The sequence below is a fragment of the Lactuca sativa genome, chromosome 7 (assembly GCF_002870075.4).
Source record: "Lactuca sativa cultivar Salinas chromosome 7, Lsat_Salinas_v11, whole genome shotgun sequence".
In the NCBI taxonomy this organism is placed as follows: domain Eukaryota; kingdom Viridiplantae; phylum Streptophyta; class Magnoliopsida; order Asterales; family Asteraceae; genus Lactuca; species Lactuca sativa.
The window spans coordinates 188,792,166-188,817,816 of record NC_056629.2 but is presented as its reverse complement, the minus strand read 5'-3'; the positions used below and the strand labels follow the sequence as shown (position 1 = coordinate 188,817,816).

At 33.4% G+C, this 25,651-nt stretch overlaps 2 protein-coding genes across 2 annotated transcripts; both read right to left on the bottom strand.

The window, feature by feature from the left end:
* Positions 1-7,058: 7,058 nt before the first annotated feature.
* On the bottom strand, positions 7,059-8,153 carry LOC128127395 (putative F-box protein At3g16210). Its single transcript, XM_052765876.1, has one exon. The coding sequence runs from the start codon at positions 8,151-8,153 to the stop codon at positions 7,059-7,061; it is 1,095 nt and encodes a 364-aa protein (XP_052621836.1).
* An 8,499-nt stretch (positions 8,154-16,652) lies between these two features.
* On the bottom strand, positions 16,653-18,080 carry LOC128127394 (putative F-box protein At3g16210). The gene is made up of 2 exons (XM_052765875.1): positions 17,899-18,080; positions 16,653-17,127 (listed from the first exon to the last, which is right to left on the bottom strand). The coding sequence occupies exons 1-2, from the start codon at positions 18,078-18,080 to the stop codon at positions 16,653-16,655; spliced, it is 657 nt and encodes a 218-aa protein (XP_052621835.1).
* Positions 18,081-25,651: the final 7,571 nt, after the last annotated feature.

Sequence of the window (25,651 nt, the reverse complement as noted above, 5' to 3'; positions counted from 1 at the left end):
GATAAGAGAAAGGAAGGAGCACTGAATCACGATGGAGAAGGAGAAAGATTTAGCAAAAAAAGATAGGTTTTATGTTTGGATGTAAGCCCATTCATTAAGAAGTTGGAACCATTCAATTCAACATTGAATACAATTTATAAACATCCGCTACGACCATGAGCATGAGTAAATCCAAGACAATAATACATTTGCATATATTTACACTAAATTTTAGTAATAAAAAAGTTATGTTATCATAACATATAATTTCAAAGAGAAATATTCAATAAATGTAGCTTACAAGATTATAAGGTCGGTTAATCTAAACATTTTAGTATCCATCCTCGCATAAAATAATAGGAGAAAAAAATAAAATCTTAGAGAGGAATTGACTATTAACAAAACCACCTAACATAGAACAATCAAAGACAACCGTGGATCACACGACGAAGAAGAAAGCTTTAGACGACTTAAATATGTTTGGGTGTAGGCCTAACCCAAACTCTATTTATACTCAAGGCCCTACAAACTCAGTTATATATATGGGTTATTGATATAAAAGCCTCTAATATTTAACAAAATGTTCGTTTATGCCCAAAATTGGATTTTTGTATGTTAATGTCTCAAATGCTAGAAAATATGATTACTCTTAGCCAAATTTTACCTACTAGGGTCGGTCACCTAGTGTGTGTGTGTGTGTGTGTATATATATATATATATATATATATATATATATATATATTGAGAGGTAGGTTCAAATGTTTTTCACATCTATTGTGTGCTAGAATGCACCAATAAGAATTGAGTAAACACTAAATGTATATTAAATGATATTCATAACTATAATTCTTTTTTATAGAAACTAATTTAATTCGTCGTTAATGTCAATAATAATATTCTTTCATAATGAATTCATATATAGAATAATGAGTGTATTCTAGCAGAACGAGAGTATATTCTACTAGAATACACCCTCATTTTTCATATTCCATACAACTTTATTGTATATTAAGTGAGTGAGTCTTGAAAGAATGTTATTGCTGACATAAAAACCTAGATACGAATTCATTCTGAAAGAATATTATTGCTGACATTAATGACGAATTTAATTAGTTTACATAAAGAGAAAATTATAATTATGGATACCATTTAATATACATACAATTATGGAAACCATTTAATATCTATAAATTATTTTATTAAATAATAATATAATTTTACTAAATTCCTATTGATGTATTCTAACACACAATAAATGTAAGAAGCACTTTAACCTAACCCTATATATATATATATATATATATATATATATATATATATATATATATATATATATATATATATGGTTAAGTTATTTTGTTTTCACTATCTATTGTGTGCATGTATGATTGATTGTGGACCAATCATTTTAGTTATTTTAAGAAAGTAATTAATGCATATTACATGTTGAAGATATAATTGATATTAATTACATCTTCAGCATTTAATATGCATTAATTACTTTCTTAAAATAACTAAAATGATTGGTCTAGAATTAATCATATATGCACACAATAGATAGCGAAAATATTTGAACCTAAGTCTATATATATATATATATATATATATATATATATATATATATATATATATAACGTTTTTATACATGTAAAATAAAGGTGACAAAACTGCAAAATTGGTCCTTGTGGTATTCAAAAAACTTTGGATAGGGTCCAAAAAGTTTCCAACTTGCATGGATGGTCCAAAATCAAGGTTTTTTCTTTACTTTTGGTCCTGAAAATATTGAAATGTCCGTTTTACCCTTATTATTTCTTTCTTCCATTTTTTTATTGTGTTATAATTTAAAAAATTATAAAAAAATAAAAAATAAAAAATATCATCCTACCCCTCTGACTCCACCCACCGTACCTCTCTCTCTCTCTCTCTCTCTCTCTCTCGTCAGCAACCAATAACACTCACATTTATTGCTTTGTTCTTCAACATTCAAGAACACCGTTGTATCTTCTTCGCTCACATTCTCTCTCGACTCCAGCTCAGGTAAGTATTTGCTTTGTAATTGGTTGTAAGATACATTCCTCTCTTCCGATCCACACCTTTGCCTTGTCGTACTCGTGTTCATTTATTTCGCACTGGGAAACAAAGATGAAGCAAAAAAACCATAACTATTTCACCATCGTTGGAAACCCTAACGTTGCAATTCCGGAGTAAACCTCCATGGCAGGCGGCGGTGCGAAGCCTATATCTCAACAAAACCCTAAAAACGAAATGAAAATCGAAGGTAAGATATCGATTTCTCAACAAAACTTTGTCTCTATCTACCTCCACCTCGATTTAGGAACATCAATGGGCAAATATACAACAGTATCATCTTCTTGAAATCTCCAATCTATTTTTTTAATCAATTTTTGATCTGGAAGGGTTGAACGTCTGAAATCGAGTTTTGAACCAAATTCTATCTGTCGGGGCAACTCTATGGGAGAAGATGAAATCTAAAGTTGAGTTACAGAGCACAATCAGAGGCCTAAGAACGCGCAGATCTAACATCGGAGGTAAAAAAAAAAAAGGGAATTTTTTGGAAGTGTCCCAGAGTCGACGGTGAGGAATCTCTTTGTGCAATTTCGCAAAACTCCACCGTCACTTTGGTTGTTTATGCTCTGAACGTGAAGATTGGGTGGGGGGGGGGGGGGGGGGGGGGGGGCTTTGGTGGTCTTGAATCCGAGGAGTGATTTGAAGAATTTCGAGTTCTTTCCCATTTTGAAATGTGGTTAACGGTGGTGTATTGAGAGTAGCTCCGACAAGTAGTTTGTTGAGGAATGCATCTTATTGAGAGAGAAACCAATTTGTGTTTTTGTGTGTGAGAGAGAGATTACTTTTTACTTTTTATTTTTTATTTTTAATTATTTAAATACCAAAGTAAATAAAGAAAATAGAAAAAAGAAACGAAAAGGGCAAAATCGCCTTTTCAAGTGTCTTAGGACCAAAAAGCCATAAAAATTTTGATTTTAGACCTTCCATGCAAGTTGGAAACTTTTTGTATCCTATCCAAAATTTTTTGAATACCACAGGGACCAATCTTACAGTTTTGTCAAATAAATTCTTATACATATTTAATTAACATATAGAAATATTTTTATACATATATAACGTTATTATACATACATATATATATATATATATATATATATATATATATATATATATATATATATATATATAATTAACCTTTCAAAACACATATAAAAATGTTGTGCATGTATTTGTACCATTGTACGTATAAAAATATTATATATCTATTTTTAGATATAAAAACGTAAAAAAATCCTTTTAATATATTTATACATGTAAAAATGTTATATGCATATTTATAGATATAAATACGTATAAAATTGCATTTATATATATACATATATACATATAAATATGTATAAATACATAAAAAAGCATACAAATATTTCTACACAATTTTAAAATAAACAAAGCATATACCTATATTTATATACATTTACAAACTTATTTATATGGTATAAAGTATCTTTAATTATTTTTAAAGGTAGAAATACAATTTTAAATAAATAAATACGTTCTTTTACATATAAAAATACGTTTATAAATTCATGAAATAATAATAATAATAATAATAATAATAATAATAATAATAATAATAATAATAAACCTGCATGTTAGATATTAAGTATAATCTTTTAGGAAAATTTTCAAACAAACTCTTTTAGTCTAGCAGTAAAGATGTTGGCTTTCTGGGGAGGATATATGGGTTCGAACGCCCTTCCTCCATTTCTCGTCGATTACTTGCGTTTTTTCCCTTGAATAAAGCATCTTTCCAACCTAACAACTTCATCTCATCAACTAAGGTGTGACCTACCTTTAAAGGTAAACTCCTAATATGGGGTAAAAATGAACAAATTTGTTGAGTGCGTCAGCTAAGGTGTGACCATCCTTTAAATGTAAAATCCGGCTAGGGGTAAAAATGAATAAATTTGTTGAGTGTAAAGGCTGAGTTGCTTATTGGAGTCATCATAAGCATGGCTACTTATTGGCAGTTTGCTTAAGCAGGTTACATATGCTAGTTAGTTAGCAGACCGGGGGGTGGGGGGGGGGGGGGGAGGGGAGGGCGGGATGGACACTTTATAGACGCAGACTATGATTTATTAATAGTTAACAAAGTAGTAAAATATAATAACAATAATTATATTTCAGTACAACTAATTATTTTAACTTTACGAAAAATTATTTTACAAAATTACTAATTATACATTGACAATTAGCCGATCAAATTATTTTCATTAATGTTAATTTTTCTTTAAACATTATAATATTCTTTTATTTAAATAAATAGGAGTTTAGGACTAACAAACATTAAATAATAGACAAAATTGTAAAAATGGTCCCTGTAGTATGGTTTTTTTTAGGGGGTTTTAGTCCAAACTCTGACTTTTTTGGCTTCGTGGTCCTTTTGAACTAGTTTTATTGCCTATTTGGTCCCTCGGTAAACTGAAATGACTTTAATACGCTTGGGGTATTTATTTTTCATTTTTCTTTCAAATTTTCTAAAAATCTAATTGTTATTTATTTATTTTAATAATTTTTTAATAATATAAAAAGAGGGGCCCACCTCTCTCTCTCTCTCTCTCTCTCTCTCTTCTCTCTCTCTCTCTCTCAATACAAAACTCAAGAACATATATTCATATTCATGAACACACACTCAAGAACACATACACTCTCCACCTACCGTCCCCCACTACCACCGTGTCCTTCACCTCATTTTTTCTTTAAATTGATTTTTCTGGTAACCTCCACCATCTCCTTCTTCTCCACACACACGGACTCAAATCCGATGAATGAATTTCGGATGAACACCTTCAAGAAGAAAAAATCAAATCGAGTGCATGGGCCTCCGATCTCCTCCTCAGCTAACGAGCTCCTCCTCCTCCAGTTAAAGCAAGCCCTAACGCCGCCGCCGTAGGTCTTCTCTTTTAGCCGAGACGAGCTCAAGGAGATGATAACTTTCATATCTGAGGACCTCGTTTTCAAATCCAAGTATCCTGTTTGCAGATCTGCTAGCGGTGACGAGCTCAAGGTTTTTTCATTTTTTTATTACTAAAATGAATAAATAATTATTAAAACTTAACAAAGATGAATTTAGAAATAGAAAATAAATAATCAAGAGTATTAAAGTCATTTCAGTTTACCGAGGACCAAATCCGCAATGAAACTAGCTCAAAATGACCACGAAGCCCAAAAAGTCGGGATTCGGACTAAAACCCCGTAAAAAATGCATACCACATGAACTATTTTTACAATTTTGTCTAAATAATATTAAAAATACTTAAGCCTCATAATAGACTAGCTAAATAGATAATTCTCTTAAAAATGATGCAGGTTTATAACGAGTACTCTTTAAAACATAGATATTGTAACATGCTCGTGAAATAAATGGAAAGAAAGATAGAGACAAAAGAGCAACTTACAGATCAATGTCAATAGAAATCAATGTCAACGGAGGTCGTTGCCTCACTGGTCCGAGATGCAGTGTGGCATACGGTGGAGAAAGCCCTCCGACAAAGGACTAGCGGTGGTCGATGTCGAAGTTTCAGGCTACTCAATGGCTGAGAGGAGAGACATGGACCAATAGAGGCGGACACAAGAGAGATGGTGGTGAGCACTCCGGCGGCGGCGATATATTCTAGTTGGAAGTCCGACGGTTGTTATGTTTCCAGTGAGAAATTATTTTTTTCCGGCAGCGGTGAGTTTTAGTCTAGGGTTGTGTATCTTCTCAAATCCCAAGGTATGTGTTAATAGATTGGATGTTTTTTTTTTTTTTTTTTTTTTTTTTTTTTTTTATAGAATTCTCGTTTCCTAATTTATCAAAATCCTAAATTTACTCATAATTCCTTTTGATGTTTTTAGTATTTAGTGGAATCTGTTAATTATTTATTTACCTTCCAAGTTTGTTAGGCTTGCTATTTCTATAAGATTATCAAATATCAAATATCAAATAAGATTGTGTTTCTAGTTTACAATTAGATATTTATGCATATATAGAATAATAGAAATGCATATATCATGAACATGGGGCCAAATTGTTAGTTAACATTCAACCTCCATGGATTGTGTTTCTATTTTACAATAAGATTGTGTTTCTATTTTACTCCTAAAATACTCCTTAATTCCATCTATGTCCACGACGAGACATGAACACTCAACCTCAAGGAAAGGACAACACTGGATATCGTTGAGATAGAAGCCTTTTAGTAATATTATTTACAAGAATACAGGTAGCAAAATTAATATTATTTCCACAATACTTTAGAAATCATTAGGGCCAACAGCCCGTGGAATCAAGAAGACAAAAAGACATTATTATAAACAAATGCAGCATAATTTTATTACCTTTCGACTGTTGACAATGAATAACTTTAGCCTCATTGGTCTAAGGTAGTTCTGAACAAAATAAACGTCCTCATTTAGCAGTTGAGACTCGATAGATTGTCCACCTGGTTCAACCTCGCACGTAGGGGGTCATCATCGCATGCACCATGTGTCCGCTTTGCAATGTTTTCATGGACTCCTATATTGAACGACTCATTTTATGCCTTCCTAGGGATAAACTCTACTTATGGTGTGAAAACAGGTCTCAATATATTTTTGAAGAGATTTCAAGGGTGCTATTATTGACCATATAGACGTACTAGCACGGTATGATTTTCAATAGCAAAGTGAAGATATTTTCTACTCTAACTTATGAGGTCAAGACTTTGAGCATTTTATGGCTTAAAAGTAAAGCTAAATGGTGTAGGAATTTGATATGGAACTCATGGGCCAACAACCTTCTATATTGTACAATGTAATTCCTGCTTCTTGAAGTTCAATTTAATTAAAGTCTAGCCGTTAAAACAGCCCCAATAAGATCTCATTTTATTGGCAAAGAAGTGGGAAATTACATATTCGGTTTTTTATTAATAGAATGAAGGAATCAGTAACATCAACTCTTTTGTATCAATGATAAAGACTAAAATGGTAATCAAAATGCGTCAAAAACCCAAATGTTGTAAAAATTTTCCTCATAGTTGAGTTGTTTCGCAAGCAGCCTCGCCCATGTCTAACAAATGAAGTGTTTCGACACACTCCCAAAAGTCTATTAAACTAGAAGAAGCATTGAATCCATGTACTCCTGATCGCAACCCTGTCTTGGGATTATAAATTTGGAACCCTTCCCCATAAGTAGTGAGCAACAAATTACACTCGTTGGTCGTTTGTGGTTGTGGTTGGAATTGAAAAGCTCCATCAACTGGAAGTTTACCTGTTCCCAATTTAAAAACCACAGACCAAGAAGCATCTCTCCATACCAGAATCCAACTATCATCAATATTCATGCGATAACAAATCAAAGCTAGAGAATCTTGGATGGTTGTTAGTCTTGTCGTCAACCAGTCCGGAGCCAATCCAGGAAATGGAATCATACCAAAAACATGAGTGCTCAAATCGAATGTCAGTATACAAGAAAAGTCTAAGTCAAAATGATTTACCTCCCAATGCAATACTCCATTAAATAAAAACGCCTCACGTCGCACATAAGTAAACTCAGGTTTAGGGGAAGCAATCTCACACCAAGTGCCTGTCTTCACCGCATAAACAAATGAAGTGTCTTTTTCATATGATATCCAAACAATTTTGTAATCATCACTGATTGGGTCAAATCCAAACCCAATACCTCCCAAAGCGAGTTCAGAACTCCGAGGACATTCAGGCACTCTTACTTTGCGTCTGATTGAAGGGTTCCATAGAGTCAAACCATTTTTAGTCTTCAAACAGAAAGTTCCATTACATGAACCAACAGTTCTGAACCTATTGCTACAAGGAAACGGAATTCTTGTTGTTATACCAATATATCCGCGTTTGGGACACAAACACAATGGCAATTCGTCTTCTCCGTGTAATGTATAAACGACTTCTGCTATTTTATTATTGTCAATATTTTCATGCGTGAAGCGGATTTTTTGTGGGGATCGGAATGTGTGCAAGCGTATGAACTGGGGACTAGAAATACAAGTATATAACGATTTAGAGAGTGATCTAAATCGGAGGAGGGATTTGGGTGGTAGTCTTGTAAATATTTCAACAATCAACTCTTCGCATAGATAATCTGTCATCTGCATTTTTCCAACAATATAAAAGTCAGTTGTAATAGGGTGCAGTTAATTAAAATTCTTCTCTGTTTGAATAAGTTTAGAATTCTTGTCAATAAATATATATATATATATATATATATATATATATATATATATATATATATATATATATATATATATATATTCATGTTTTTGTAAATGGATGCACCAGATGTTCATCAACTAAGATTGACGGTGTTACTAATGAGCAAGAATAACTCCATCACAAGTAATTAATATATTTACAATAAAAAAATTAATAATAATAGAGTTATGTTACATGATCTAGGTCCAATTGTCATGCATCTATATTAACAAACTCACTCAAAACTGAGAGAAAATGGAAAAAGTAATTGGTTGTGAAGGAAAGCCACAGGGCAATTATATGCATATTTATTTATGTATATATATATTGGATTTAATTTGATTTGTCGTATTTATAACCGAGATACAATTCGATTTAATTTTGTTCGTCATATTTGCAATCGATAAATTTATTAAAATGCAATGAACCGATTGCTCATGTCCTATGTATACAAAACAGATTCAAATTACCAAACTTTGATCGTCGTTATGATTAACTACATTATCTAATAAACTTTCAAAAGAAATATCTTCCATATGTGATCATAATGTCGGTAAATATGAATATCTTTACAGCCATCAATACATAAACTTGAAAGCAAAAAAAAAGATCTTAATGGGGAATTAACAAAGCCACTCACCAGAGAAAAGGAAGAAGAGGAGCACCGGATCACGACGAAGAAGGAAAAAGATTTAGCAAGAAAAGATAGGTTTTATGTTGGGATGTAAGACCAATTCCTCAAGGGCCCTATAACTCGTATCTATTTCATATTTCCTTCGTATATATTTTTAGTTTTATGTAGGGATATAAGACCAATTCCTCAAGGGCCCTATAACTTGTATCTATTTCATATTTACTTCGTATATATTTTTGTTTCGTTTGTTATTTAAAATTAGTTATATAACAGATGATTTTGCTTTAAATGCAAATGATATATATATATATATATATATATATATATATATATATATATATATATATATATATATATATATATATATATATATATATATACACACACACACTAGCAGGACACTCACGGACAGCAGCGGACGACCATTAGTTTTCTTTCATTCATTTTTTTTTTCACTAACATGTCATATTCGGAAAATATAAACACGTAATAAAATGAAGCGAATCTTGAGATTTTAAGGCTGAACAGTATTTTTTTTTTTTGACATATTTGGATTGTAGACGTATATGTTGGGGTATGTGAGTTGGTTGAAATATTTTAGCTTTTACTATTGAGATTAATTTATTTATGTTAAGATGTTATCTTTATTTTATAAGAAATATGTTTTTATGGTATAAACGGAAAGCAAATTAGAACGACTGAATAAATTGTTAAGAACCCTACTTTTTTATATAACTTAATAAAAAATTGTTAGGTCGCATAAATACATAACTAAAGCCTAAATTTTATTGTTATGTAACTTCTTTTTCATCTTAAACGAAATGGTCACTAATTTCTTTTTCGCATATTGAGCTTCCTTTATTATAAAGATGAAAAATTGTCGTTAATTTTAAAAATTACAAAAATGTCTTTGATTTTGTTAACTATATAAAAACATCATATTGTCTAAAAATAAAGGAATAATTCAAGTATTTTAAAATTTCTAAAAAAATAGTAAAAAGCAAAAAAAATAAAAAAAAATAAAAAAATAAAAAATAAAAAATAAAAAATGGTTAGATAACAAAGTTAAACTACCATCCATATTTACGCAAGTCTACACAATTCTAATGAATCGTACATACCTTTTTAGGTTGTGTAAAAAACATTGGTTGAATTTTCTAAAAATCATGGGTTAAATACAAGAAATGTCAAATTCCATTTGATGTCATCATTTGCCAATAATTTTTAGATTTTGTGTTCTGCTAGGTTAGAAGTATACAACCCTAACACTAACATGAAAACAAAAAATAAAAATAAAAATAAAAATCCATTCAATTTTCTTGTTTGCTATCTTTTAAATGAAGCATATATGATTTATAAATCAGGATTATATTCATAATTGCAACTGCATGCATCATATATGCATATGGACATATATGGCTTAATTATATGTAAATGCTATGACCATATACATATTGTCTTAAAATTAATGGGAGTGAGAAAATTAATTTAACTATGTTCAGATGCCTAGACATAGTTACATATGCTAAACATTAGGTTGACATAAACCAGTTGAGATCTCTTGAGCCTGTTTGCGACAATTGAGATATTATGATCAACCAAACATATGCTAAGATTCTAATATAAAAGTCTCATGAAGTAATTTTTTAAATTGTTCCATTTTGTCACATAGGATCAACATCATAAACTTAACATTTTTCAAGAAAGTTAACAAAAATCAACTGATTTTGCAGTGAAAATGAAGGATCATGCTAACTCTACCCATCTTTACTTGACTACACATATCTTGATGAAAAATGCAACGCTAATCAAGTGAAGGGCTACCATTTGAGGATGGTTCAATGTTGTTTCGTAGCTTTAAAAGTCACTTGAACTTTTTTTTGTAGCTCGTTGATACAGTCTCTACATCTCCTTATTTATGTAATTTGTGGTTATGGTCATCCAATGACCTTCCTTAAGTTGAAAGGATTTCTCGTCTTTTTTAAAATCAACTTTAAATATCATACCTTGAAGCCGAAAAACAATGCATTAGTTCCTCAATTAAAAGTAAAATATGTTCACTTTTGAAGCAAATAGGATACTGATAACAACATAAAATAGTTTAGTCGTTTAAATGCAAAAAGAGGCACAAAAAGGTTATTGTGCAATCTAGAGAAAATAAAGAAAATGGTAAAATAAACATTTTGAAGTTCATCCTAAAAGAATCGTTGGATCCTTTCCCAAAAAAACATTTCAACTTATGATAATGTTTTCAACAGTAAATTACAAACATTAAATATTAGTTCCTATTGGGCAAATTGTGAGAAATAAAAACATGATTTACTCCTTTTACCAATATAGACAATCTACTTTACTCTTTACTCATAATAAAAAGATATTTATATTCATTTACGGATAATGGAAACGTACTTACACTTCAAGCAGCATGTCGTTCATTCAAAATATCACCTCTTAACAAGCTTATGTTGAAGATCAGCATATGCAGATCACCGATAGTCATTGCTAGCCCATCTTCACAAAATTCCACCTCCTACGACAGCAGTTGCAGACTGAAAAAAAATGAGATTCAAAATGTGTGACCTTGAACCATCCTTGAAGGGTAAAACAATAATTACACTTGTTTAAATGCTAATTGTGTCAGATCCTCTTAAGGGCCATAGCCCCTTGATTTTTTCACCAAGACCAATATTATATGTATATAAACGATTGCTTTCATTTTTCCCAACCTATCCCCTATTCTAATAAATAATAACAAATTTGTCACATGGCATTTTATTAGCCCCCCCTGCCCAACAATTTATCCCACCTAAAATACTTATGTAATTTTCCGAAACAACCCTTTGTGCCTCTTATTCATTCGTTATCGTCGAGAGACAGCTGCTCATCAATTTGAAACCCTAATCCAGCCGCTCTTCAGTCGTTCCCCCCCCCTCTCTCTCTCTCTCTCTCTCTCTCTTGTCAAAACCACCATTGCTACCTTTTTCTCTTCTCAAGAAAATGGTAGCATCTCAACGAAAGAACACCATTTATGACGACTAAAGACTTACATATAGTAGGTCTCTCTATCGCTGGTTTACAATCATAAACCACCCCATACCTCAATGGAGAAGTACTTTAGGAACACATAAAGAGGGGACACAGGGGCTCGACACTCCGGTCAAGAGAAATTCCTTAGCATACGGAAATGTCATCTTCTTAGGCTACCATTTTTTTCTTTTACCGCTCAAATTCTAGATGTCGTTCAGGAATTGCTCAAAAGATTCCTAATTTTTCCTTTCATAATATTTGTTATTGTGTTCTTTGCTACCAAAAATCTAACCTCTAAAATCATGAATCGATGATATTTTGAAGAGCGAAGCCAAAAAACGCGAATAATGAAAGCATTGATATCAGGTTAGCTTCATCTCCGAAACTCATTCTCAGCATTGTCGAATTAGCCAAATTTTACCTACTAGAGTCGGTCACCTAGTAGGTAAATTATATATATATATATATATATAATTTACCGATGAAAACATTGTGTATGTATTTGTACCTTTATACATATAAAAATGTTATATATCTAAAAATATACATATAAAAACGTATAAAAATCCTATTAATATCTCTATACGTGTAAAAATGTTATATACATATTTATAGATACAAATACATATAAATTGCATTATATATACATATTAATAAGTAACATAAATAAAAAGCATACAAATATTTATACACAATTTTAAAATGAAAAATGCATATACCTATATTTATATACCTTTACAAATTTTTTTATATAGTATTAAGTGTCTTTATTTATTTTTAAAGGTATAAATACAATTTTAAATAAACAAATGCGTTTCTTTTACATATAAAATACATTTATAAATTCATGAAATAATAATAGTAATAATAATAATTATAATCATAATAACATGTTAGATATTAAGTATAATCTTTCTAGAATGTTTTCAAGCAAATTTTGTTGTTGCTTCACATGTGCCGCCTCCGCCTCCACCTCCGGTGGCTTCACCTTTGTCGCCTTCGCCTCTAGAATCTTCTGCATGTAAAATTTTCTTTTTCTATTGTTATGTATTTCAAGTTTTATGCTTGAAAATCGAGTATGTTTCCCCTGTAATTTGAGTATCAGAGAATTGTTGCTCTTTTTTTTACAGTGAAAGTTTTTTTTTTTTTCTAAATTCAAAGCATCTTTTGAAGTCGTTCCACCAAACTAGAACCTTACTTTGAGGTTAGTTGTGGTTCAGTTTTGATTTATGATAATGTGTTGATTTCTGAAATATATTGGTTGATTTCTGATTGTGTTTATTTGGTGAAATATATTGCTGAGAATATGTTACTAGTTTCTCATTGTTCTTTTTTATTGAAAATGTGTTCCTTGTTGCTAATATAAGTTGCTGATTTTGTTCATTTGCTAAAATTTGTTGGGGATCTTGTTATTATGTGTTGAATTGTCGTTGACATCTATTGTTGATCTTTGAAATTTGTTAATGTTGCTAGTGAAATCATATGCTTTGCTTTTTTTTTCCTTCTGAAATATGATAATATTTTGCTGATGAAATCATATGCTTTGATGTTTTGCTTGATGAAATCTGATTATTAGCATGATATGGATTCACTAAATGAAAGTACAATGTTATATCTTGAAAATGTGGTGTCTATTAGTAGAGGAGATTTCATACCCACAAGTTTACGGAGCTCATTAACATTAGATTTGTTATGGATGGTGATGGTTCTAAAAGATTTCACAAAGCAACGAAACATGAGCTTTGGGTATAATCAAGAAATGATAATGTTATGTTTGATTTGGATTTATGTTTAATCTGGATTTTATATGGTGTTTGGAAATTTTTTATAATTATTCAAGAAGTTTATTCAGTTATTTTATAAAAAAAATGTTAAATTTAGCAAAAAATAACATAGAATGGTAAAATGGCAATTTTATAATTCAGCACTACAATTCAGAGGTTCCAACCAAACAACATTTGAAAATTCAGATGTTAAAAATTCAGACCCTCTTAGAAATTCAGGCCACTTAAAAATTCAACTCTTATAAATTCAAATCCTGCCAAAAAACTTTTACGCCCTCCTCCATTTCTAGTCAATTACTTTTGTTTTTCTCCCTTGAATAAAGCAACGCTTCGACCCAACAACTTCATCCCATTAGCTAAAGTGTGACCGTTCTTTAAAGGTAAACTCCTGCTATAGGGTAAAAATGAACAAACTTGTTGAGTGTGTCAGCTAAGGTGTGGCCTCCCTTTAAATGAAAAATCTAGCTAGGGGGTAAAAATGAACAAATTTGTTGAGTGTAGAGGCTTGAGTTGCTTATTGGAGTTATCATAAGCATGGCTACGTATTGATAGTCCGCTTAAGCAGGTTGCGTATGGCAATTAGCAAGTACGGGGAAACACGGACAATCGGAAGGGCTGAAACCAATAGTCATTGTTTTACCATTTAGACGTAGACTATGATTTACTAATAGTTAGCAAAGTAGTAAAATATAATAACAATATTTATATTTCGGTACAAAAAATTATTTTACAGAATTAATAATTATACATTTTCAATTACCAGATCAAATTATTTTCAATAATTTTAATTTTTCTTAAATCTTTATAATATTCTTTTATTTAAATAAATATGAGCTTAGAAACTAACAAACATCAAATAAGATTGTGTTTCTATTTTATAGTTAGTTATTTATATGAATATATAGAAATACGTATATCATGAACATGGGGCCAAATGCTTAGTCAACAAATAAAACCAATCTATTATATATAAAATCAGTATTAAGGAGGTCAAAAATTAGGGGGCCATGGCCCCCTGGCTTAGAGGCTCCGCCCCTATTAGCAAGAGTAGGTTATTTATGAGTAAGCAGCCAACATTCCTTAAGCGGGCAACAAATGCTAAAGCAGCATAACATGTTTTCTTTGAGAGCAAATTTTGACTCGCACTGGGACCAATTTTGCCAGCATTGACTTCGGCCCATGATTTTTTTGCCCATTATTATTAGGTCAACCACTCTATAAATAGTCTCATTTATTTTAATCCTAATGTATTTTACGAAATAGCTTTCTACAACAAGAAGTAATAAATCTGTCTCTCTCTCATGTTTGTCATAGATATAACTGGTCATTCATGTGGTCATATAGTTAGAGAATCCAATTTCTAATTTGTATGATGCACATTAGATTCGAGCTTGCCTACATGAATAACATACAATCAAAACAAGACCATTAATGCATATCAAGTACTCGTTAAATTGAATGAGAAAGGCCGGATTAAAAAAGTCTAATGGTTGGAAATCTAAGGTAGCAAAAAAGTCTACTCCTAAAATACACCTTAATTCTATCTATGTCCACAACGAGACTTGAACACTCAACCTCAAGGACAGATGACAACACGGGATATCGTTGAGATAGAAGCTCTTTGGTAATTTAATTTACAAGAATACAAGTAGCAAAATTACAATTATTTCCATAATACTTTAGAAATCATTAGGGCCAACAGCATGTAGAATCAAGATGACAAAAAGACATTATTATAAGCAAATGCAACATATTTTTATTACCTTTCGACTGTTGACAATGAAAAACGTTAGCCTCATTGGTCTAAGGTAGTTCCAACAAAATAAACGTCCTCATTTAGCGGTTGAGACTTGATAGATTGTCCACCTGGTTCAACCTCACACGTAGGCGGTAATCATCGCATGCACCATGTGTCCGCTTTGCAATGCTTTCATGGACTCCTATATTGAACGACTCATTTAATGCCTTCCTAGGGATAAACTCTACTTATGGTGTGAAAACAGGTCTCAAGATATTTTTGAAGCGATTTCAAGGGTGCTATTATTTACCATATGGACGTACAGGCACGGTATGATTTTCAATAGCAAAGTGAAGATATTGTCTACTCTAACTTATGAGGTCACGACTTTGAGCATTTTATGGCTTAAAAATAAAGCTAAATGGTGTAGGGATTTGATATGGAACTCATGGACCAACACCTTCTATATTGTACAATGTAATTCCTGCTTCTTGAAGTTCAATTTATATAAAGTCTAGCCGTTAAAACAGCCCCAATAAGATCTCATTTTATTGGCAAAGAAGTGGGAAATTACATATTCGGTTTTTTATTAATAGAATGAAGGAATCAATAAGTAACATAAACTCTTTTGTACCAATGATAAAGACTAAAATGGTAATCAAAATGCGTCAAAAACCCAAATATATGATGTAAATTTTTTCCTCATAGTTGAGTTGTTTTGCAAGCAACCTCCCCTATGTCTAACAAATGAAGTGTTTCGACACACTCCCGAAAGTCTATTAAACTAGAAGCAGCATTGAATCCAAGTACTCCTGATCGCACCCCTGTCTTGGGATTATAAATTTGGAACCCTTCCCCATAAGTAGTGAGCAACAAATTACACTCGTTGGTCGTTTGCGGTTGTGGTTGGAATTGAAAAGCTCCATCAACTGGAAGTTTACCTGTTCCCAATTTAAAAACCACAGACCAAGAAGCATCTCTCCATACCCGAATCCAAGTATCATCAACATCCATACGATAAGAAATCAAAGCTAGAGAATCTTGGATGGTTGTTATTCGTGTTGTTAACCAATCCCAAGTGGGTCCAGGCAATGGAATCATACCAAAAAACATGAGTACTCAAATCGAATGTCAGTATATAGGAAGGAGGTATATGTCTTGTGATTTGATATGATCACGAGTTACTTCCCAATGCAACACTCCATTGAATAAAAAAGCCTCATATAACACAGAAGTAAACTGGTTTAGGGGAAGCAACTTCACACCAAGTGCCCGTTTTCACTGCATACACAAATGAAATGTCTTTTTCATATGATATCCAAACAATTTTGTAATCATCACTGATTGGGTCAAATCCAAACCCAATACCTCCCAAAGCGAGTTCAGAACTCCGAGGACATTCAGGCACTCTTACTTTGCGTCTGATTGAAGGGTTCCATAGAGTCAAACCATTTTTAGTCTTCAAACAGAAAGTTCCATTACATGAACCAACAGTTCTGAACCTATTGCTACAAGGAAACGGAATTGTTGTTGTTATACCAATATATCCATGTTTGGGAAACAAACACAATGGCAATTCGTCTTCTCCGTGTAATGTATAAACGTCTTCTGCTATTTTATTATTGTCAATATTTTCATGCGTGAAGCGGATTTTTTGTGGGGATCGGAAAGTGTGCATGCGCATGAACCCAGGGCTAAAAATACAAGTATATAACGATTTAGAGAGTGATCTAAATCGAGGAGGGATTTGGGTGGTAGTCTTGTAAATATTTCAACAATCAACTCTTCGCATATATATTCTGACATCTGCATTTTTCCAACAAGATAAAAATCAGTTGTAATAGGGTGCAATTAAAATTCTTCTCTGTTTGAATAAGTTTAGAATTCTTGTCAATATATATATATATATATATATATATATATATATATATATATATATATATATATATATATATATATATATTCATGTTTTTTGTAAATGGATGCACCAGATGTTCATCAACTAAGATTGACGGTGTAACTAATGAACAAGAATAACTCCAACAGAAGTAATTAATATATTTACACAAAAAATTTATAATAAAATAGTTATGTTCCCAGTTACATGATCTAGGTCCAATTGTCATGCATCTAAATTAACAAATTAACTCAAAAGTCAAAACTGAGATAAAATGAAAAAAGTAATTGGTTGTGAATGAAAGCCATAGGGCATATATAAGCCTATTTATTTATGTATAAATATTGGTGATACAATTCTATTTAGTTCTGTTTGTCATACTTGCAATCGATAAACTTATTAAAATGCAATGAACCGATTGTGCATGTCCTATGTATACAAAACAGATACTCAAATGATCAAAGTTTGATCTTCGTTATGATCAACTACATTATCTAATATACTTTCAAAAGATATCATCAATACATGATTATAATGTTGATGAATCTGGATATCTTTACAGCCATACATGATTATAATGTTGATGAAGCGGATTTTTTGTGGGGATCGGAATGTGTGCAAGCGTATGAACTGGGGACTAGAAATACAAGTATATAACGATTTAGAGAGTGATCTAAATCGGAGGAGGGATTTCGGTGGTAGTCTTGTAAATATTTCAACAATCAACTCTTCGCATAGATAATCTGTCATCTGCATTTTTCCAACAATATAAAAGTCAGTTGTAATAGGGTGCAATTAAAATTCTTCTCTGTTTGAATAAGTTTAGAATTCTTGTCAATATATATATATATATATATATATATATATATATATATATATATATATATATATATATATATATATATTCATGTTTTTGTAAATGGATACACCTGATGTTCATCAACTAAGATTGACGGTGTTACTAATGAGCTAGAATAACTCCAACACAAGTAGTTAATATATTTACAATAAAAAAATTAATAATAATAGAGTTATGTTACATGATCTAGGTCCAATTGTTATGCATCTATGTTAACAAACTTACTCAAAACTGAGAGAAAATGGAAAAAGTAATTGGTTGTGAAGGAAAGCCACAGGGCAATTATATGCATATTTATTTATGTATAAATATATTGGATTTAATTTGATTTGTCGTATTTGCAACTGAGATACAATTCGATTTAATTTTGTTCTTCATATTTGCAATCGATAAATTTATTAAAATGCAATGAACCGATTGCTCATGTCCTATGTATACAAAACAGATTCAAATTACCAAAGTTTGATCGTCGTTATGATTAACTACATTATCTAATAAACTTTCAAAAGAAATATCTTCCATACGTGATTATAATGTCGGTAAATCTGAATATCTTTACAGCCATCAATACATAAACTTGAAAGCAAAAAAAAAAAAAAAAAAAAAAAAGATCTTAATGGGGAATTAACAAAACCACTCACCAGAGAAGAGGAAGAAGAGGAACACCGGAACACGACGAAGAAGGAAAAAGATTTAGCAAGAAAAGATAGGTTTTATGTTGGGATGTAAGACCAATTCCTCAAGGGCCCTATAACTCGTATCTATTTCATATTTCCTTCGTATATATTTTTGGTTTTATGTTGGGATGTAAGACCAATTCCTCAAGGGCCCTATACTTGTATCTATTTCATATTTACTTCGTATATATTTTTGTTGCGTTTGTTATTTAAAATTAGTTATATAACAGATGTTTTTGCTTTAAATGCAAATGATATATATATATATATATATATATATATATATATATATATATATATATATATATATATATATATATATATATATATATATATATAAACACACACACACTAGCAGGACACCCACGCACAGCGGCGGACGACCATTAGTTTTCCTTCATTCATTTTTTTTTCGAAAACATGTCATATTCGGAAAATATAAACACGTAATAAAATGAAGCGAATGTGGAGATTTTAAGGCTGAACGGTATTTTTTTTTTTTTGACATATTTGGATTGTAGACATATATGTTGGGGTTGGTGAGTTGGTTGAAATATTTTAGCTTTTACTATTGAGATTAATTTATTTATGTTAAGATGTTATCTTTATTTTATAAGAAAAATGTTTTTATGGTATAAACAGAAAGCAAATTAGAACGACTGAATAAATTGTTAAGAACCCCACTTTTTTATATAACTTAATAAAAAATTGTTAGGTTGCATAAAGCATTGAGACTAATCCGATTCGCTTTTCAATCTGATACATTCAGGTTAGTGAGTTCCTGCAGTACCGCTAAAGAAATCTGGGATAGGTTGCGAGAGCTTTATTCCACAGATGAAGATTTGGAGCATTCCATTCAGACGTTGCTGTTGTCTGAGTTTGGTGAATTTAAGCAGAATTCTGATGAAACTGTTACTCAGACGTTCGATCGCTTCAATCATCTTCTTATTAATATGATCAAACATGATATAGAAAGGAAGCTGACTGAACAGAAGGTCACCTTTTTTTGAATGGCCTAAGATCCGAGTGGAGGGCTGTCGTGTCCACTGTTAAAGCCCATGAGCAGTTCAAGTCTTATTCACTGGCCAAGCTGGTGGGAATCTTGAAATCTCAAGAAAAGATTGTCTTGCAAGAGAAAAATGTGGTCTCAAGTTTGGGGTCCTTGGCCCTCCTGTCTAAAAGCAAAAGTATGGTAGAAGATGAAGATCTCAACTTAGAAAATTATGATCTTACTTCTGAAGATTATGCAATGATGGTATCTAATCCAAAGAGGTTCATCAAGAAAAGGTTCCCTACCAATAAGAACCGAAATTGGCAGGGAAGCTATAGTTCTGAAAAGGTTAAGGAGGAGCCGAAGACAGAGGAACCAAAGAAAGAGGCGAAAGTTGAAGGAGATTCTGGTGTGAACTGCTACTACTGTGGAGGAAAGAACCATTATGCCAAAGACTGTGTTCTGAAGAAAATGACAAAGAAGGATGAGGAGAAAGATGAAGAAGTTGTGTTGATGAAAAAGCTGGATGAGATCAAGAGGAAGAAAGCTGCTACTAACCCTTCTATGAATGCTCTTATTGTACAGGGTTCGGCAGCGGATGACGAGTTCGGTGGCGTGTAAGTATGGTCTACCGACTCTGAGAATGATGAAGTGAGAAGGCCTTCGCATGGAAAGGCGTATGTGGCAAGAGGTGACGAAAGCAGTGGGAAATGTTTGATGGTGACTGATGTATCTCACGTGAGGGGATACAATACTGATGGCGGAAAAGAGGACACCAAGGAGCGAAAGGACTTATGCTTCATAGCAAAACCTCTCAGTGTGCAGATCAATGAGTTTGATGAATTGATCAAGAAGGTACAATCTCTTTTTGTTTCATTCAAAGTCCCACAGAAATCATATGAAAAAGAATTAAATAGCTTAAATTCAAGAATCTCAAATTTGGATAGTTGTTTAACTCAAACAAGATTCACCAATTCTAACCTAACTAACCAAATAAGCAGGGTGTCATCCAAGAGTGAGGAACAGAGGATGTGGATAGAGCTAAAGGAGTCGGAGCTGATTAAATCTAAAGACGAAAACATTTATTTACAAAGAGACAATTTAAAACTTTTGAAACAGAGAAATGTTTTTTGTTTAATTGCTAAACGTCTTTATGCTAACATCACTCAACTTCATCTGAATTGTGAAAATAGGGCAGAAAATTCATCGCATGATTTTGCCCTTCCTTGAGTTTAAGGAGGATGAAATCAATGCTGAAGCATATAATTGTGAAAGTGTAGTTTCGTCTGATGATGTGAATCCGACTTATATGTATGGACTGGACAAAATTGAATCTTTCATAAAGTCCAAGGACCATAAGGACATGCTGAAAAACCTTTTAGATGGAAACGATAAGCTGAAACTAAGGATCGAAACCATACAAAAATTTGACTCGTTGAATGCCAATTTAAGTTCAGAAAACAAAATTGATGTTGAAAACGCATCTGAACTTAATGAGGATGATGATATCAGCGTAATTTCTATAGAGGATGAAGTTGACTGTTCTGAGTTTGTCAAGAGCGAACCCGAAAACCACAAAAATCTTATTTCTGAAAATTCAATGGAGTTTGCTCGTTTATCCCAAAATAAGTCCCCGATTCTTGAAGAAAAGGCTGTAGTGTACCAAAAGGTGAGAACAACACCAAATCAGGTGTATAAGGTCACAGGAGTAACCGAACATCAGACAGCCGAACTCACCGCCATAGTGAACGAAGATAATGCAGATGGTTGTGATGAGTTTTTCTGGTCTGCTCCTATAAATAATGCTGACGAAACTGTCGGTCTGTCAGAGCGGACGTCCTGGAAAACCAAAGGCAGATATGTGCCAGAGCCACTAAACAAGCCTGACAACTTCGATGTGCCAAGCACTAGTGGTACAAAAGAAGTTCCTGTAGAAAAAGTCACTTCTACAAGCGAAACATCATCTGTTAAAAGTGAACCGGCTGACAGGAAGCAGAAGCAAAAGGCCAACATCCACCGACAGCCGAAACAAGTGAAGGATCAAAAGCAGCAAAGGAATCTGAGATACAAAAAGAATCCCTCAGAACGAAGACAATTTTGGCGATCTCAAAACGTCCATTTCTCTTATCATGACAAAAATTCAAAGTCAAAGAAAAGTGTTGTCAGGCCGCAAGAGAGTAACAACAACCGAAAGGACAGGTTCGGTTCGGAACGGAATAACAGCCGAAGGGACAGGTTCGATTCAGAGAGCACTAGCTACCGAAAGCATAGGTTTGGTCCCAAAAGCAAAAGCTACCAAAGTTCAAGGTTTGGTCCCACTAGTGACCAAAAACAAAAGGGTCACTTAGAACCTCAAGTCAAGAAAACTTCTCAGTCCAAATTCTCTCGTTCTAATTCCTCTCAACCTCATTCTAAACCCAATTCTGTTCAAACTCAAAATCCAAAATCTTCAACAGATTTGAAAGGAAAATCGAAGGTTTCCTCATTCAAGAATGATCAACAGCAGTCCAAGGCCCAAACGCCAAAACCTGAATCCAAACCGAATGTAACAAATCCTAACAAAATTAAAGTATTCACTATGAAGAAGAAAGATGAAACAACTTTAATAAAAAGAACATATCTTGTTGACATTTCTCTTACTATTCCTGTTCCTGTGAAAGGCTCACGTGGACCCAAGAAACTTTAGGTTCCTAAATCTGCTTAATTTTTGCAGGTTATTCAGTTCGACGAAGAAGGGTATATTGACAGTGGCTGCTCACGTCACATGATAGGGAGGAAAGAGGAGCTAAGGGAGTTTCGATCTCTTCAAAATGATGGAAATTTTAAGTTCGGGAACAACTCATATGGAACGATAAAAGGTTATGGGATGATAACAAATGGTGACTTCACAATTAGAAAGGTTGCGTACGTTGAAGGGCTACAGCATAACCTCATCAGTGTATCTCAGCTTGTTGGAGGTACCAGTCTTAAAGTTTCATTTGACGATGAGGGTTCGAAAATAATAGAGAAGAAAACAAAAAGGGTAATTCTCAAATCAGAGCGTAAAGGCGAAATGTTTCCTCTCAATCTCAAACCTATCAAAGGAAATCCAGCTATCTGTCTGTTATCCAAAGCACATTCTAATGAAAGCTGGTTGTGGCACCGAAGGCTCTCTCATCTCAACTTCAAGGATATCAACAAACTTGTCACCGGAGGTCATGTTAGGGGTCTTCCATTGCTCAAGTTTGATCGAGAACATTTGTGTGTTGCGTGTGAAATGGGGAAGCAGAGTCGTCAAAGTCACCCATCCATTATAAACACTAAAGTTGTTGAACCACTTGAGTTACTTTACATTGACTTGTGTGGTCCATCATCTATCGAAAGAATTGGTGGTAGCAAGTATATTCTTGTTATCGTTGATGACTTTTCACGTTTTACATGGGTGTTCTTTCTGAAGCACAAATCTGAGGCCACTCTCAAGCTAAAGATGTTTATTAAGCAGGTTGAAGTGCAACTGAGGAAAGTTGTTCGCAACATCAGGAGCGACAATGGACTGGAGTTTAAGAATAAAGAATTTGAAGACTTTTTGGCAGAAAAAGGAACCAGTCACAACTTCTCAGCACCCTACACCCCTCAACAGAACGGAATTGTCGAAAGACGAAACCGATCTTTGTGTGAGGCGGCCCGAACCATGTTAAGTTTTGCTTCTCTACCTTTATATTTCTGGGCTGATGCTATTGCTGCAACATGTTTTACGCAGAACAGATCCTATCTCTATAAGCGTTTCACTCTTACTCCTTATGAGATCATCAACAACAGGAAGCCGAACGTTAAATTCTTCCATGTATTCGGCTCACGATGCTTCATCTTCAACTCTAAAGAAAATCGCAACAAGTTTGATGTTAAAGCTGATGAAGGAATTTTTCTGGGATATTCATTCACTTCAAAAGCATATCGGTTTTTAAATAAGCATTCGAGGAAGATTGAAGAAACGTATTATGTGACTTTCGATGACAGCTACGTCAAGAAGCTGAAGGCCTCTGCAGAAACAATTGGGGAAATTTTCTCTCAAACAGGTCAAGTCACGGCCTCAATTGCTAATTTGTTTGAGCAGTTTGTGGAATTATTCGATGAACCGGAGAAAGCTACTCTATCGGAAGCCAAGGCAGCAGACAACAAAGTCGACCATCTGAAGCAAATCGTCGAAGATGCTGCCAAACGAATGAGTAAAGGAGAACAAGTTCCAAACGAACCTCATCAGCAAGGCGCTTCAGTTGAGGGGGAGAATCCATCTTCTCCAAAACAGCCGAGCTCACAAGTTGAGGGTGAGATCTCTACTTCAGCTGCACCCGAAAGCTCTACTGCACCCGAAGGTACTGTAGCATCTGAAAGCTCAACACCATCCGAAAGTCCTGTAGCACCAGAAAGTCCAGCTACACCTGAAAGCTCATCTTTCGAGGGGGAGAATGTCGATGTATTTTACGACGATGATAGCCAATCTGAATTAGAAGAATTGGTGAATGCTGAATTGGATCCATCCTATGATCCAAATTACCCTCCTCTTGTCAAGTGGACCAGAGATCATCCCGTTTCACAGGTAGTGGGTAATGTCTCCGAAAATGTCCTGACCCGATCTCAACTGAAGGAAAAGCAAGCATCTCTATTCTTAAAAGTAGAGTTCTGCATGTTTAACTCTTTCGTCTCAAAAGTTGAACCGAAGACAGTAAATACTGCTCTTGATCACTCTGACTGGGTTCAAGCTATGCAAGACGAACTCAACGAGTTCGAAAGAAATAAGGTTTGGTGCCTCATTCCAACTCCTAAAGACGCCTCAGTTGTTGGTCTCAAATGGGTCTTCAGAAATAAAATAGACAAGGAAGGCAATGTGATAAGAAACAAAGCTCGTCTAGTGGTGAAAGGATACTGCCAGGAGGAAGGAATTGATTATGAGGAAACTTTTGCTCCTGTAGCTAGGCTGGAATCTGTTCGAATATTTCTTGCCTATGCTGCACACAGGAACTTTGAGGTCTACCAAATGGACGTAAAGTGCGCATTTCTGAATGGAGAACTTGAAGAAACCGTGTACGTGGAGCAACCTCCAGGCTTCGTTAATGAAAAATACCCTAATCACTGCTATATTCTTGACAAAGCGGTTTATAGTCTGAAACAAGCACCTAGGGCATGGTATGAAACGCTAACCAAGTTTTTAAAGATGTCTAAATTCAAACAAGGTTCGGTTGACCCAACCTTCTTTCGTAAGAAGGAAGGTAACCACCTTATGATTGTTCAAATCTATGTCGATGATATCATCTTTGGCTCAACGAATCCTAGCTTAACGGTTGAATTCAGAAAGCTGATGGAGACTAAATTTGAAATGAGCTCAATGGGTCCAATTAACTTTTTCCTTGGTTTAAATATTAGACAGGGACCCGAAGGCATCTTTATCAACCAGTAAGCTTATACCAAGACTCTTCTTGCTAAATTTGGCATGATGGGAGACTCAAAAGTTAAAGTTCCAATGGCATTCGGCACCAAGCTCACACCATCCTTGGATAAACCGGCAGTTGATATTACGCTATATCGCCAGATGATCAGTTCTTTAATGTACCTTACTGCTAGCAGGCCTGAGATAATGTTTTCTGTCTGTTACTGTGCTAGATTTCAGGCGAATCCTCGTGAACCTCATATGCTTGCAGTGAAGAACATACTCCGGTATCTGAAACGAATTACCTCTCTCGGTTTATTGTATCCATCAAACTCAGGTTTCTTCGTTCAAGCCTACTCAGATGCAGACCTTGGAGGTTGTGGACTATAC

What these genes read in the sequence shown, in the direction of transcription:
- LOC128127395 (XM_052765876.1), bottom strand. Translation starts at nt 8,153, where the DNA reads ATGCAGATGACAGATTATCTATGCGAAGAGTTGATTGTTGAAATATTT.
- LOC128127394 (XM_052765875.1), bottom strand. Translation starts at nt 18,080, where the DNA reads ATGACAGATTATCTATGCGAAGAGTTGATTGTTGAAATATTTACAAGA. An exon ending in TTCATCAACATTATAATCAT is followed by an intron (nt 17,128 to 17,898) that starts GTATGGCTGTAA and finishes TTGTATTTTTAG; the next exon opens with CCCTGGGTTCATGCGCATGC.